The sequence below is a fragment of the Rhincodon typus genome, chromosome 15 (genome assembly GCF_021869965.1).
Source record: "Rhincodon typus isolate 14 chromosome 15, sRhiTyp1.1, whole genome shotgun sequence".
Lineage (NCBI taxonomy): Eukaryota > Metazoa > Chordata > Chondrichthyes > Orectolobiformes > Rhincodontidae > Rhincodon > Rhincodon typus.
Window position 1 is genome coordinate 26,007,647 of NC_063346.1, and position 16,149 is coordinate 26,023,795.

General features: G+C 38.8%; 1 protein-coding gene across 3 annotated transcripts; it reads left to right on the forward strand.

Annotated features, from left to right (window-relative positions):
• The first annotated feature begins 2,570 nt into the window (after positions 1 to 2,570).
• On the forward strand, positions 2,571 to 14,799 carry LOC109915770 (5-hydroxyisourate hydrolase-like). Of its 3 annotated transcripts, none has more exons than XM_048605922.1 (5): positions 2,571 to 2,680; positions 3,429 to 3,574; positions 9,227 to 9,366; positions 13,934 to 14,069; positions 14,543 to 14,656. In XM_048605922.1, exons 1-5 carry the CDS (start codon positions 2,602 to 2,604, stop codon positions 14,591 to 14,593), a joined length of 552 nt encoding a protein of 183 aa, XP_048461879.1. In that variant the 5' UTR covers positions 2,571 to 2,601; the 3' UTR covers positions 14,594 to 14,656. The 3 variants fall into 3 exon arrangements, with proteins under 3 accessions (XP_048461879.1, XP_048461878.1, XP_020371028.1); XM_048605921.1 differs by having other exon boundaries at positions 2,587 to 2,680; positions 14,618 to 14,799; XM_020515439.2 differs by lacking the exon at positions 2,571 to 2,680 and having other exon boundaries at positions 3,459 to 3,663; positions 14,618 to 14,799.
• Positions 14,800 to 16,149: the final 1,350 nt, after the last annotated feature.

The window sequence follows — 16,149 nt, forward strand, 5'->3', positions numbered from 1 at the left end:
TTTATGCCTTGTAGATGGTGGACAGGCTTTGGAGAGACAGGAGGTGAGTTACTCACTACATAATTCCTAGACTTTGATCTGCTTTTGAAATAATAGCATTTATATGGCTATTAGAGGAGATTTCAGAATAGACAGGCACCAATGTATGGATGGGTCTGAAAACAACAATAAAGAAGACTGAGGAAAGCTGAAGAATTGGGGTAGGGATTCAAGAGGAGAAATGCAAGGTGGCATGATGACGGGTGAGAGGGGTCCGGGTGAGATGAACCTAAAGGCAAAAGTGGGATTGATAGAAGTGATGGGTTCCAGTCTGGAATAACGGTTGAGATATGCATGCAAAGCTCTGGGAAACTGAAGTCACATGGTGGTTACACAGCAAGATTAGGAGAGCTATGGTTTGGGAATAAACAAGGAGTAGAGGGGAGGCAACTGGACAGAGTTCTGAGTTCAGGACTATGATGTAGGCAGGTTGGAACATCAACAAAATGCTGTCCAGATTCTGAGATAAGATGTTGAGAACAGAAGCAAGAATCTATTTAAAGGTAGATTATCAAGACAGGACACACTGGTGGAAGAATGTCAATGGGAATGAAGACTCTGAAAGTATGTAAGATTGATCATGGCACTGAAGAACAGTAGCAAAACTGGGAATCACCGTAAAAGTGAAAGGCGGTGCAGATATAGGCCACAATTTGGGAAAGTTCCAGTTAGTAACCACACAGTTGCTAAAGCTGAAAAACAGAAGGAGAGGCATTAAAATCTCAGCAGGTAACATCCGTTGTTAGGGGTGGGCTTTCAATTGTCAAAATTAGCTTAAAATACAAGCATCAAGACTGAAGATCATGGGATTAAGAGCTGGGTTTTACAGTGCAATCCAGTCAAAGTGTAGCCTTGATTTCAAGCTATCTGAATACCAACTTGAATGAAGATCCAGACAAGTGCTCAATGATCAAAACAAAATGCAGCCATGGCTAGGAGAGTTGGTTGGGTATATAATTTTAAACTGGCTATTAACATATCTAATATAGCCCTGCATACAGCTCTGTTCTCCGCTTCCCCCATCACTGCTCCACTCTGGACTTCTTTCCCCCTCCCCATAATCCTATTCTCAGCCTTCACCCCCTTTTACCCAATCAGCTGACAGCATCAGGAAAGAAGACCACCGCAGCACCTTTAGAGGCTGTGGGTGAGAGCAGCAGATACTGAGAGAGAGTCCTCTCCAGCTCCCATCTACCATCTCCCAGCTCAGAATGGTGAATGATTACAGAAGAAAGGGCTGATCCACCATTTTTCCCAGGCCAGGCAGAAGGAGGGAACAATGTAAAATGGTAAAATCGCATGATACAAATTTCAGAGTCTGGGGGAAATTTCTCATCCCTGTACTAGGTTATATCTAAGGTGTATATTGATTTAATCTGCCTGGTTCAATAGAAGTGGATAGTCTGGCATTGCCTGATTGCTACTACTGGCATCTCACAGAATCTGTCAGTATGTGGCATACATTGCCACTAATAGCCCTTTGTCCATGCTTTTTCCAGACCTGTCTGATGATTAGTGGTACAGGATACACCATCGTAGAGCTATAAAGTCTTCACAGAAAAGGGACTGTTCCTAGTTAAAAAGATGTTTGTCTGAAAACAATAAATACAACAACATTATAAGTTAGGCATAATTACTGGGACTCTCGGGAGCTGTACCAATTATATCTGCCCCCATCTGACGCTAATGTAAAGTTTTCTGTCTCCATCCACAGGATGTGTGTGATATCATCAGAAGAAGTTGAGCTCAATACAACAAGAACATTAACTCCTTCAGAATCATTAACTTATACAACAGAAATGTGTCCAAAGGAAGCCAAGAGGATTTTATGACAAACAGAAATGAAGATCTGCTTTCGTTGCACCATGAGAAACAAAATGGTGAATTTTAGAAAGTGCCAAGGCAGGTTTACTGCAAGCTGCTTCATGTATTCTGGATGTCTGTCAGAGCGCAGTTGGCCATACAGCACAGGACGTGTGAGGAGGCATCTGTTAATTCAGCTAAACAAGATGGCTGTGATTCCATAGCCTGAGCCCTACAGTCTTAACACTTACACTGGAAACAGTGACACAACAATGTGCTCAGTATTTCACTGCCTCATTGAGCACCCCTTGGCCTGTGAGTAATGGAATTTGGACGACAATGAGATGTAACCACTGCCATGACTTAGTGGCAATATTATGATATCCGTAAGCAGTATATGACCAGCTGGTCTATTTATCTTACCTGGCAAGTTCATTTCCATTACAGTGATCAGGAAAACTGGGAGAACACCACAAATGCTGGCTAGGCCCGGGCCCAGTCTCTTCTTCATTTACAGCTTCTAATTTAACATGAGAAGTCATCATTGTTAATCATTTCCACATTGGATTTTCTGCATCCATGAGCATAAGTTACAAACCCTAACCTAGGACCCACTCTGTTCTCTCTAAAACTGAATATAAAATGTAATCACAATGAGATCATTAATTAATCCTGTTTCATTGCAACATGTCTAGTATAGCCAGCTAGCTGGTTGGTTCCAGAATATGCTGTACTAAGAAACAATCACAAAAACATTCTATGAACTCCTTAGAGATAGCAAGAACTGCAGAAGCTGGAGTCAGAGTTGATACAGTGTGGAGCTGGAGGAAGACAACAGGTCAGGCAGCTTCAGAGGAGCAGGAAAGTCGACGTTTCGGGCCTAGACCCTTAAATGATTATAATTTATCTTGTTTCTGTGATTTCATTTGACATCAATTGATAACTAATTCTGTCAATTGATTGCTATTTCATCACTTGGTATGTCACATTTTGGTAAATGATTAACTTCTGAGGACAAATGACGAAAGCAATGACTAAATGATCTCTATTGAGTGTAGATTACTGCAAGTGTGAGCATATGATGCCGACTAAATACGCTTTATTGCAAATGATATCAGTAATTTCTCAGAGTCATCATGAATCCAAATTTTAGAAAGCTGATCTTTCAATTACCTACCAGATAGTATTGTAATTTCAACATTTGTCCACATTTGTGCAACTTGTTTTGTGTTTGTGCTACATATTTTTTAGGCTAGAAGTAAAAGTTCTGCTGAGTGGTGGCTGGCTTTTGTATAATCCACATTTCATTTCATTTAATTGAATAAAGCTGTCCACAAAAGTCTTAAAATATCAGCCTTTCCTTAACCAGAGGGCTTAATACTAAATAACATTGACATTTCTCTATTTGCCCTCTGTTCAATGCTTGTCTCCAGTGTTCTTCTTCTTGGTATGAAGAGTTAACTGAACAACTCTCGCATACTCCCCCTTTATCTAGTAATCCTCCCCTCAAAACCTACTGATCTTTCTACTCTCCACTATGTTAACAATAATTATTAACTAGATTTATCTTTTCACTGAAAACACAGGTTATGTAGGATTGGATCAGGGCATGGATATTGACAGAGCTGTCATTACGAAAAAAGCAAACACTTTAGATTTGAATGACAATCTCAAGGCCGCTACAAAGCTGAAAACCGGAAATTCACTGCATAGATTTTCAGCTGTCACATATGTGAGTGCATTACATATCTCAAAGGAACATTAGATTAAATGAGTGCACAGCGCCTTTTGCAAATTCGGGATCATCTCAAATTTAAAAAGGTGGGTTGTTGAGATCTACCAAGAAAACAGATGTGTGTAACTGTTAAAGTTTTGCAATTGAATCTTTGGAAAGTTTTAAATGATATAGTTTTCTTGAACACACTTGGGGTAGACTTACAGTAAACACTTACACTGTAAGTTATCTGGTTAAATGTAAGAATACAGTCATAGCTTAAATGTTTGAAAAGTATTTATTGCATTAATGGTATTTACCTAGACTTTATTTCTTTAAGTTCTTTTCTAGTTATTAAATATAGCCATTATTTTTAGGATTATCACAATAATGAAAGATATTCAGTATCATTCACTCTCCACCTCAGTCAAAATTACATGACGCGACACAATCCGATGCCTCTTTTTTTTGCATGGGCCAGCAGTTGTAAGCACCTTTCACTGCCAACTGTGAAGCCATATGAAAACAACATGTGAAGCTTCAGAGCAAGGTTCTGTTACTGAAAACCCTCGACCCACATCACTTACATTTATCACAGATAAATATTGTACACCATCCCCTGTATTTAACAGATTCAAGGAAAATATTTTTATTTGCATTCCAGTATTCATAAAACTTAAGTCAATAAGAAGGATTACAAAGTTAAATTAGCTCAAAGAAACAAAAAAATGTATATAGTATTTATTTCCTTTGCTAATATGTATTGTGTCCTTTAAACAATCTTTAAAACTTAAGTCTTTTACAAAGCTTTTAGTTCCAATTTCTTCTTTAGCTCAGTCCAACTTCTTCTTTTATTTGTTCATGGGATCTGGGCATCATTAGCTAGGCCAGTTTTTATGACCCAGATGGTGGTGAGCTGCTTCCTTGAACTGCTTCCGTCCATTTGATGTAGATAGATCTACAGTGCTATTAGCAAGGAAGTTTCAAGATTTTGACTCCGCAGCAGTCAGAAACAGTGATATAGTTCTAAGTCAGGATGGTGTGTGACTTGGAGGGGAATTTTCAGGTGATGGTGTTCCCATGTATTTGCTGTCATTGCCCTTCTGGATGGTGGAGGTTGTGAGTTTGAATTGTGTTCTCAAAGAAGCCTTAGTGATTTATCTGGTGAGCTTTAGTGAAGTACCACAAGATACTTTCCTGTAGTTCATGTATGGTATAAATGAAAGATGCTGTTGTCTCTTCATGGCATCACCTCCACTCCCTAGCTTTTGTAACCTCCTCCAATCCCTCAATTCTCTGAGATATCTGTACTCGACTCATTCTAGCCTCTTGAACATCCCCAATTTTAATCACTTCCCCAAGGGCGACTGTGCCTTCAGTTGCCTTGGCCCAAGCTCTTGTATTCTTTCCCTATCCACCAGTCTTACAAGTTCACCTTCCCATTTCAAAACATTCCATAAAACCTGCCTCTTTGACCATGAAGCTTTTGGTCATCTGACCTAATACCTCCTCTTGTGGCTTGGTGTTAGATTTTGTTTCACAATGTTTCCGTGAAGTGCCTGTAAAAGTGCTCCATAGGTTGTTCTTGTGTAAAAAGATGCAGGAAAGTGCCAAAGCTTGTGTACGGCAGGGATCTGAATATGAGGATGGAAACCCAAGTTAATCTCAAAGAATACCGTTTGTAGAAGTGGGAAATGATTTATATGTGCAATCTTGTGTGGGTGATGGCATGAATTGAAGTGTTTGCAACAAGCACTTTGTGCAGCATAGGAGCAGGGTGGACCATCACAAAAGTTGTCCATTTCCACTGCCATACCATCATCTGTTATTTCTCTGCCTCAGCTCACCTGCTGCTAGAACCGTCATCTTTGCCTTTGTTGCCTTTAGACTTCACTGTTCCAAAGCTCTCACTTCTATCTCCCTTCCAACAACGTCCATAAACTAGATCACATCCTAATATCTGCCATCCTAATTTGCAGCAATTCTGTTCATTCCTCTTCCTGTGCTGGCTTATGTTGACACACAGTTCACAAAATCTCAATTTTAAGTTTCTAGTCCTTGGCTCTTCCCCGTTTCTGGACTCTTCGATATTCCTAATTTGACTTGTTTCACTATTGGCAGCCATATCTTCAACTGCTTATGGACTAAACTCTGGAATATGTTCCTTAAACCTCTCTGTCTCACCAGTTATGTCTCTCTATTTAAGAATTTTCTTAAGACTTATGTAATTAGTCACCTGTCCTGACATTGCTTTATGAGACTCAGTGTCAAATTTTGTTTGATAGAACTCCTGTGAAGCACCTTCAGATATTTTGTAATAAAGGTGCTATATAAATGCACATTACTGTGATAAAGATAATGGAAAAGTTACTGTATAGCAATGATGGTGAGGATGCTTGAAGCAAAGCAATTTTTCAGAGGTTACAGAGAATACTCTGGTTTACAGAATGAATAAGGGAGAAGACATTCAGGTAGGATGAAGCATTTCACTGAGATTCTGAACTTCTTTGTTTTGATTTGAATTACATCATATTAGAATCAGGTAATTCAGCCAATCATGTCTGTGCCAGCTTTTGAAAGAGTTGTCTCATTTAATTCCATACCCTACCTTTTTAATGTGTGCTTGTAAATTAGTTCTTTTCCAGTACATGTCCTTTTAAAAGTTTCTATATTAACAAGTTGATAATTAACCTGCTAAACTGTGGGAAAAGGGAAAATAGGTGTACGTCATATCCAAACCAAACAAACAATTTCCTAAGGAATTTGTTTTCACCACCCTTTCAGATCATGTGCTCCAGAACTGAACAATCCTTTGCGTGAAAAGAGTTTCAACAATTTTTCTTAATTCTTCTTAAAATTTATGACCTTTGGTTACCAACCATTTGGCAGAGGAAATAATTTCTCTCTAAATGCTCTATCAAAACCCCTTATAATTTTGAATATCTCTGTTAAATCTCTGCTTAACATTTTCTGCTTGAAGGAAAACATTTCTGATTTCACAACCCTACTAGACTTCCCACTACAGGAGGCAATTAAATGTTTCAGAAGGTTACAATATCCTTCTTTAACCATGTTACCCAGAAATATCACAATGGGTTAGTTGGTGGTTAGCAGAGATTTAGCAAAACATCCTTGATTTTGTATTCTATTCTCCTAGTTATAAACACAAATATCCCAAATGCTTTCCTAACCATTTTATCAGCTATCATCTTCAAAAATGTTTGACTGTGCACTTCCAGGTCTCTGACTTTCCCACTATCAAAATGAAGTCATTTGGGTTATCCTACCTCTCTACGTTATTTCCCCCAAAGTGCATTGTTTCACATTTATCCACATGAAATTATATCTGTCCATTGCATCAGCTTGCCTACATCCTTCCAAAGTCTGTCATTATCCTACTTATTATTTGCTGCATTTGCAAAGTTTACATAATCTGGAAACTTTGCAATTGTACTCTCTAATTTCAAGTCTAAGTCATTTATGTACAAGACAAATAATGGCCCTAATACAGATCTGGACATCCCCATGATATAGTCATCTCCAGCTGGAAAAGCAACTGTTACATCCTGCTTCCTATACTCTAGCCAGTTACTTATCCAAGTTATCACTGTCCCTTTATTCTGTTCTTTTATTTCATGACTAAATCTATTGGGAGGGACTTTTATTTCATTCAAGTCAATGTCATGCATACAGCTTACTTAAGTTAGTGACAGCTTCTAGATTAATGAAGGAAGTAAAGTTGAATGTCATATATTGTGGAAGCTAATACTGTCTTTATACAAGCTTACGATTTAATTTAAGTTTTATAGTTGTTACCCCTTATTATTTTTCCATTAAACAAAATTGAACTATCTCATAATGACACTTAATTTGATCTGCCACTTTTATTCCATTCCACTATCTTATTAGTAATCAGGTGCAGCTTCTTTTGATTCTCAGAATTATTTATTATTTTTACCATTTTGCTATATTAAAATTTGGATTTAATTGTCTCCTGCCTTATATCCAGATCATTGATATACATTGAATTAACTCTTTATCCTAATCAGCAACCTTTAATTGTCTCCCATAACTTCTAATATGGTACAGGCAAGAGCTATCTGAAAGTCCATTTAAACAACATCCACTGCAATTACCTCATCCACCACATCTGTCACCTCTTAATCATTTTTTGTCAAGTATCATCTTCATTTGACTGTCTCAGAGAGGTATCTGGGGAAATCAGAAAGCAAGTTATTCACTGGAGCATCGGAGGCTGAGGTGTGATATCATAGAATTTATAAAGTCATGAGGGCACGGATAGCATAAATAGTCAAAGTCTTTTCCCCAGGGTAGGGGAATCCAAAACTAGAGGGCATAGGTTTAAGGTGAGAGGGAAAGGTTTAAAAGGGACCTAAAGGGCAATATTTTCCCACAGAGGATGGTGCATGCATGGAATGAGCTGCCAGAGGAAGTGGTGGAGGCTGGTACAATTACGTACATTTAAAAGGCATCTGGATGGGCATACGATTAGGAAGGGTTTAGAGGGATGTGGGCCAAATGCTGGCAAATGGACCTAGATTAATTTAGGATATCTGGTTGGCATGGATGTCTTAGACCGAAGGGCCTGTTTCTTTGCTGTATATCTTTGTGACTCTATGACTTCATTGGTGTGTGCATTGGCAGAGAGATGGGAAAGAAGTTACACACTTGATTGACAAGGTTTAATTGGGAAGAAACCAGGAAGGAGGTCACAACAATCATACAGATTACCTCAAAACAACATAACAGCCTTAATAAATTATATATAATGTCATGTTTTATGAGCACATAACAAGTTCTTATCCATTCTAGAATAAACCAGATTCTGTCAAAAGATGAAGCAACTTGATGAGCTACAGGACAGTAAGAGACAACAGCAATCCACTATATTCTGTGATGTGGTGGTAGCATGCATGGGCCATATGCTGCCCCCTCCAACAACTACAGGAGCAAATGGAGGCACATAAGGATATGACAAACTCGAATTCTTGCTGCAAGTTACACACCATCCTAAGTTGAACATATAACAGCAATCCCCCCACATTGCTTGATCAAAATCTTGGATCTCACTACTTATTGAAACTGCCACATATTTTCATCTAATGGGCTGCAGATGTCCAAGATTTACACACCTTCTAGATTACTAGGGATGGGCAATAAATATCAGCCTTGCTAGCTACACACAATCCCAAGAAAGATATTCTCTTCAACATGTCTATGTTCACCTTCTTTTAACATGTGGCAGAATGCATTGTTGGCTGAGAAGAAGAAAAGCTCGGATTCCAAAACTTGCAGTTTCTCCCAATTTATACAAATCAGAGAGGGGCACCATATAATTCTGTGTCTTGTAATAGAGAGGAACACAATGGCATATCTATCACATGCGGCTGACTGGAGCGCTTGCACAATCTGTACCTGGATCACTACAGAGGGTTAAAGTAACTTAGCTGGCAGCTAATATATATCCATATTTATAACTGGAGAGAAACTTCCAAATGTCAAACCAGGGCAGATATTTAGAATTAACAAAGTACGAATAGATTTAAATATATAAGTTTATATATAAGTATATTTAAATATAAATTAAATATATATAATTTGTTTTAAAAGATGTCTGACATTAACTTTTGAACAATTCCTCTGTAACAGAGTAACTCTCCAGACCACAAAATGTCACAGAGTCCTCTAACTACCCACATACTGAACACAGCACAAGGCATCCCTGCTGCACATGTCGCAGTCAGTGTTGTCAGACTGGAAGACAAGGCATGGAGAGAGATTGCAACAGGGTAAGTCAAATCTAACCATTAACAGTTTAAAAAGGTCATTAGTCTTTAGGAAGACAAGTGTAAAAGCAATTGGTATTGAAGTGATTTTATTAGGCTATTTGATCCTCCCAGTTTTGCCCTCATGTGGTGGAATGATGAACCGGCATGGCAATAGATTTATGATTATCTGTCACAATTCCATTTTCTAAATGGGAAAATGTTCCTTTGTTGCTTGCATGTGTTCTCTGAGGAGAATGGACAGAAAAACTGGTTGGCAGAGAGGAAACAAAGAGTAAGAATTAATGGATCCTTTTTAAATTGGCTGGCAGTAACTAGTGGTGTGCCACAGGGATCGGTGCTGGGACCCCAGCTATTCACAATATATAGTAATGATTTGGATGTGGCAACAAAATGTAACATCTCCAAGTTTGCAGATGATACCAAGTTGGGTGGGAGGGTGAACTGTGACGAGGATGCAGACATCCTTCAGCATGATCTCAACAGGTTGGGTGAGTGGGCAAATCAATGGCAGATGCAGTACAATTTGGATAAATGTGAGGTTATTCACTTTGGAAGCAAAAACATGAAGACTTGACTTCAGGGAAGCCAGCCTCCCAGAATGCCACATAAATACTTTTTTATATATTATGTTTATTGGGATGCTAAATTGCTGTAAATGGCTGTAAATTTGGAGAGGGGAGTGTGCAGCAGGACCTGGGCATCCTTGTGCACCAGTTGCTGAAGGTAAGCATGCAGGTGCAGCAGGCGGTAAAGAAAGCAAATGGTATGTTGGCCTTCATTGCGAGAGATTTCGAGTACAGGAGCAGGGATGTGTTGTTGCGGTTATACAGGGACTTAGTGAGGCCACACCTAGAATATTGTGTGCAGTTTTGGTCTCCTTTTCTGAGGAAGGATGCTCTTGCTGTCGAGGGAGTGCAGCGAAGGTTTACTAGGCTGATTCTGGGGATAGTGGGTCTGACGTATGAAGAGAGATTGACTAGGTTAGGATTTTTTTCGCTAGACTGCAGATGAGTGACAGGGATCTCATAGAGACTTTGAAAACTCTAACAGGGCTATTCAGGATCAATGCAAGGAGGATGTTCCCGATGGTGGGTGTGTCCAGAGTCAAGGGTCACAGTATGAGGATTCGGGGTAGATGATTTAGGATGGAGATGAGGAGACATCTCTTCACCCAAAGAGTGGTGAGCCTGTGGAATTCATTACCACAGGAAGTAGTTGATGCCAAAACATTGAATGTATTCAAGAGGTGGCTTGATATAGCACTTGAGGCGAATAGGATCAAAGGTTATGGGGAGAAAGCAGGATTAGGCTATGATCATGATGAGTGGAGGAGCAGGCTCAAAGGGCCGAATGGCCTCCTCCTGCTCCCATCTTCTATGTTTCTATGAGATGGTTGTGTGAGCTGAGGACTTCACATTCTTAGCAAATCTTCACAGCTTCATGAAAATATTGCATTCACACCAGCGTAAGGATAAAGTAGAAAGATTTATGACAGAGCTGTTTTGATTTTATTCAGATGTCTGTACATTGTATTTAAATAACTAAATCAAATTCTTAAAGTAAAATTATACAGCCATCAAGAGATCAACTAATTGGAACTCGAGACTGAACTTCAGGGAAGCCAGCCTCCCAGAATGGCACATGAAAACTTCTTTATATATTGTGTTTATTGGGATGCTAAGACTGCATCCTCCTAATTTATAGGTCTGAACATGCTAGACTCGCTTAAGACTGAAATTTCTCGGCCAGCCTTATCATATCTAGCAGGGTTACTCTGGGGATATTACTGTTTGTACTGGATCCATAATCAGAAGCACTGAGCCGAAGTAGCCCACCAAATACAAAGGAAAAGGAGACAGTACTTTGAACAGCTCATTGAGAAAGAGGCAGTAATAGTAGCGACAGTGGTCTACTATGTTTTCCTTAAAGAAAAGCACCAAACAAATTCAGATAATTGAAAACAATTTCCTTCCATCACTGCTAATTTGGGAAGCCCTTTAAATTTTACACATTGTGAATTGCAGCAAACAATTTTTGAACACAGACAAAGTCTGTGTCCGTGAACACTTAAAACTGAGTATTTGACTCTATACAGCTTTTGGCACAATGAACCAAACTGTCCACCTCCAATACCTCTCCTCCATTGTTGAACTCTGTGTAACTGTCCATGCTGGCCTCCACACTCAATTATTTAATAGTAGCCAAGTAATTCCAGGAAATAATTTCATTGTCACACTTGCTCAATGCTCTCAGAGTTCCCCAAGAAACTGTCTTTAGCTCTCTGCATCTTACTTATCTGTGGCAATGATTTCATACCTGACTTTGACATGTCCACTCATGACACCCAATTCTATCTTTGCACAGCCTTGGCAAACTCCATGTCTATCAGATAGTTTCAGAATCTGCTTCAATTTACTCTAACTAAACATTGGAAGTCTAAAACTATCCCGCTGGGGCTCTTGTGGCACTGGGTAGTGTCTCTACCTCTGAGCCAGGAGGCCTGGGCTCAAATTCCTCCTGCGTCAAAAGTGTGTAATATTATCTCTAAACCGGTTGATTAGAAAATATCTAAAACCCTTGTCTGCAGCACCCATTGTGAGTTCTTCCAATTCCACCAAAGCTATGTACCTCTTGAGCCACAGTCTTGATCTAGCTTGCAATTTCAACATCATATTTGACAGAGCTCCCAAACACTTGTGTCGCAAAGACTGATTACTTCCACTTCTAGCATTGTTTCCTTCTAGCCCTGATAGCTAATCTTCTGCTTTTCAATTATGCCTTTGTTGCTTCCAAACTAATTAATTCCAAATTCAAGGACAGTCTCTGACCTCCATAAATCTCAACTCATTTAAACTTGACTACCTGTAACTTATCCTGCACTAAAGTCTTTCACCCCATTCTCATTGAACTATTTTGTTTTTGGGTCCTCAATGGCTTAACTGTTAACATTCTCATTACACTTATATCCCTTAATTGCCTGGTGCCTCCTTGTCTGTATAACCTCCTCTAGCTCAACAACCATTCATCACAAAGTCCTCCTCCACGCTCTCCATTAACCAATTATTGGTGGCTCCATATTCTGCAATTGCTGCCCTCAAATTGCAGAATCACAGAGCAAAGGTGAAGTCATCATAGTCCCTAAAAGATTGCTCTCTCATTAGACAGAGGCGATTGGTGGTGGGTTAATCTGAGGATCAACACACTTCAAACAAAAGGCAAAGTTGAGAAGGTTGGATCTTCATGGTAACCTCAATTGGTATGGCAATTGAATCTGTGCTGTTGGCATCACAGTACATCACAAAACAGCCGTCCAGACAACTGAGTAAACTAACCCTGATTCACAGAGTAGTACAATGCAGCTTTTAAGATTTTCTTTATCACCCAACTCTGTTCTAACCTTTAGTCATCTGATCTAATTCTTCTTTTGGGTTGGTATGCTTTTTTCTAATTTGCACCTTTGTACAACATCTTTTCCTTTGTTAAAGCAGAAGTTAGTTTTTATTCGCTCGTGGGATGCTGGCTAGCATTTATTGCCCATCCCTAGCTGACCTTGAGAAGGTAGTGGTGAACTGCCTTCTTGAATCGCTGCAGTCCTCGTGCTGTAGGTTGACCCACAATGCCGTTAGGGAGGGATTTCCAGGATTTTGACCCAGCAACATGGAAGGAACAATGATATAATTCCAAATCAGGATTGTGAGTGGCTTGGAGGGGAACTTGCAAATGATGTTCCCCTGTATCAGCTGCCCTTGTCCTTCTGGATTGAAGTGGTCATGGCTCTGGAAGATGCTAAGGATCTTTCATAAATTTATGCGTGTATGTGGTAGATTGTACACACTGCTACTACTGAACTTTGGTGGTGGAGGGAGCAGATGCTTGTGGATTTGGTGCCAATCGTGTGTGCTGCTTTGTCCTGGCTTGTCCTTGGTCAAACTTCTTCAGTGTTGTTGGAGCTGCACACTTCAGGCAAGTGGGGAGTATTCCAACAAACGCCTGACTTGTGCATCGTAGATGGTGGACAGGCTGTGCGGAGTTCAGAGGTAAGTTACTGTTCCTAGCCTCTGACCTGTTCTTGCAGCCGTTGTGTTATGTGTTGAGTCCAGTCAATTTCCTAGTCAGTGATAACTCTCACCACTACCCAAACCCCTACACCCCCACCCTACCACCACCACCCAGGATATTGATTATTGGGTATTCAGTGACAATAAGACCATTTAATGTCAAGGGGCATTACCAGCAAAAAAGTTGTATTCATCTCTTATTGGAGATGGCCATTGCCTGGCATTTTAGTGGCACAAATATTACTTCCTACTTGGTGGTAGTTTTGTAAAAAATGTTTGCTTTATAAAGGAAACATAAAAGATCATATTCGTATTACTGCAACTTTTGTCCAGGCAAAAATGAGGAAGTAAACTGTAGCTTGTTGTGCACTGTTTTCTCCACATTTTAGTCATTTAAAAAAGTCACAATAATGTACATTATGTAATACCATTAAGTGATGCTTGCTTCAGTGAAATAGGTAATTCAGACACAGCAAATGTGATTTCACTATGCACTTCTGTGTCTGCAGGATTACAAACTCCGATGGCAGGTGCCCAGGTCTGCTTACATCAGAAACCTTTGTTCCTGGGATATACAAGATGAAGTTTGCAGTAGATGAGTATTGGCAATCATTAAAGATGGCCAGTTTCTATCCATACATAGAGGTAACAACTACAGAAAATGCTGCAACCAAGCTGAAATGTTCCAAGTATATCAACAGAACTCATGCAATACAGGAATAAAAAGTGTTTACTTCTAATATTTAACAATAACATTAGAAGACAATTGAAAAATGTTTCTAGAAATAAGGTTCATAAATGAAATTAACTTGATAAGATTCTATTGTATGATTGATAGAATCACCATGAGTATGGCATAATGAGGATACAAGTGCACTACATCCATCTACTCAAGGCAAATGTTCTCATAGCTTCAGGATGGTCTTAGGATTGGTCTTTCTTATTAAATTATTTAATTTCCTTTACAACGGGGTAGGAGTTTTTGAAGTATAGCTTTAAACAATTTTATAGGGGTAATTTTGACATTGTCTGATAACATAAAATCATTGGTAGTGAATCAACAGCCCATTTACAACTCTCCTGATTGTTCATATCTCCATTTTATATTATCATGCCAGGTCAAAATTACCCACATGCAAGGAATCCGTCTGACTGGAGCCTACAGCTGAACCTCCCTCATTATGTTCTTTCAGGTTGTCTTCAACATCTCTGATGCATGTCAGAAGTACCACATTGCTCTTCTCCTGAGTCCCTTCTCGTACAGTACCTATAGAGGATCCTAAGCGCTAACATGAACTACATATTAAGTTTCAGATACTCCATATGGAAGCATCACCATGCCAGTATTGAGATTTGAATAAAGTTCAGAAAATGAGGAGTGTGTTTTATTTTGTTAATGTTTATAATAACTTTAGATAGAAATTATTGACAGATTCAACTCTGATGAAGAGTCACCTAGACTTAAAACATTAGCTTGCTTTCTCTCCCTAAATGCTGCCTGACCTCTGATTTCCAGCATTTTTTGTTTTCAGTATAGATCCCAGCATCTATGGTAATTTGCTCCAAGATTAACTGAATGTTGGCTTTTTCCTCAAGTGGGTAGAATAAGTAAAAGGAATAAGTTCTGCTTCAGTTCTATGGAACCTTACCTAAATCCCATCAGTAAGACTGCATTCAGTTTTGGGTACCATATTTTGGAAAGTATATGCTGACTGCAGAGTGGGTATAGTGCAGAATCACCATTAGTGATACTGAGCTTAAATTTTGAGGACAGATTGTATAAACTTAACTTGTATTCCTTTATGAATTAACGAAGGGCGAACAATGCATTTCAATTGTTTAAAAATGTTCAATAAGGCAGATGGGAATAAGCTATTTTTTTAAGAATGAATGAATGAAAATAAGGGAAAAATTTCAAAATTGAGAAAAGCTCATTTTTTATGCACAAGCTAATACAACTGTCTTACCCACAAAGGCTGTGCATCTTAGAACAAATGAAGATTTCAAGAGTGAGGTAAATGGATATTAACAAATAGAGAATAAAAGCAGAATAAAAAGGAGTGCAGGTCAGCCATGATTTTATTGAATGACAAAAGAGGTTTCAGGCTGAACAGTTTATTCCTGCGTTTATTTAGATTAACGTAGCATGAGTAAACTCCACCGATCTAGATAGTGAGGCAATTTCTACCTGACCCTGCCTGCAATGTTGATTTGAAGACAATGGAGAATAATATTTGACAGGATATAATGCAAACACTCCACCCAATCTCATGAATTTCTAATGTTAAAATAATTTCTAGGGTTTGTTTTGATTTGCTTCTATAATTGACAGACATAACTTTTATGTAGATTCCAGCTGCTTATAGCACCACCCATTGCTGAATTCATTGCATTTTTTTACATTAGCTAATTCATTGCAAACATTATTTATTAAACATGAAACATTTGTACAATACCACTTTTTTCAATCTTCAACTATAAAGACAATCTGTTCCTTTTCCAGTTTGTGAAATCAGAGTTCAATCAATCATGTCTGACTGCCCATCCCTTTTTGATGCTAACCTCAGTCTGCTTAGATTCTTTGCCAAAATGTAATTGAAACTGCAGCTTTTATAAGTAGATTCTTGAATAATGAAAAAACATTGAAAATACTCTTACATTTTTCCTGTATTATCTGATAATTGCATTTTAATGTAAGTGTGTTTGTAAGTGAACACAAATTATT

Bases quoted from the DNA above. Each gene is read 5' to 3' on its own strand.
- LOC109915770 (XM_048605921.1), top strand. From the start codon at position 2,602: ATGAACTCCTTAGAGATAGCAAGAACTGCAGAAGCTGGAGTCAGAGTT. The intron at 2,681-3,428 runs GTCAGGCAGCTT...CTGAAAACACAG, and splicing joins GAGCTGGAGGAAGACAACAG to GTTATGTAGGATTGGATCAG. The intron at 9,367-13,933 runs GTAAGTCAAATC...CTGTGTCTGCAG, and splicing joins TGGAGAGAGATTGCAACAGG to GATTACAAACTCCGATGGCA.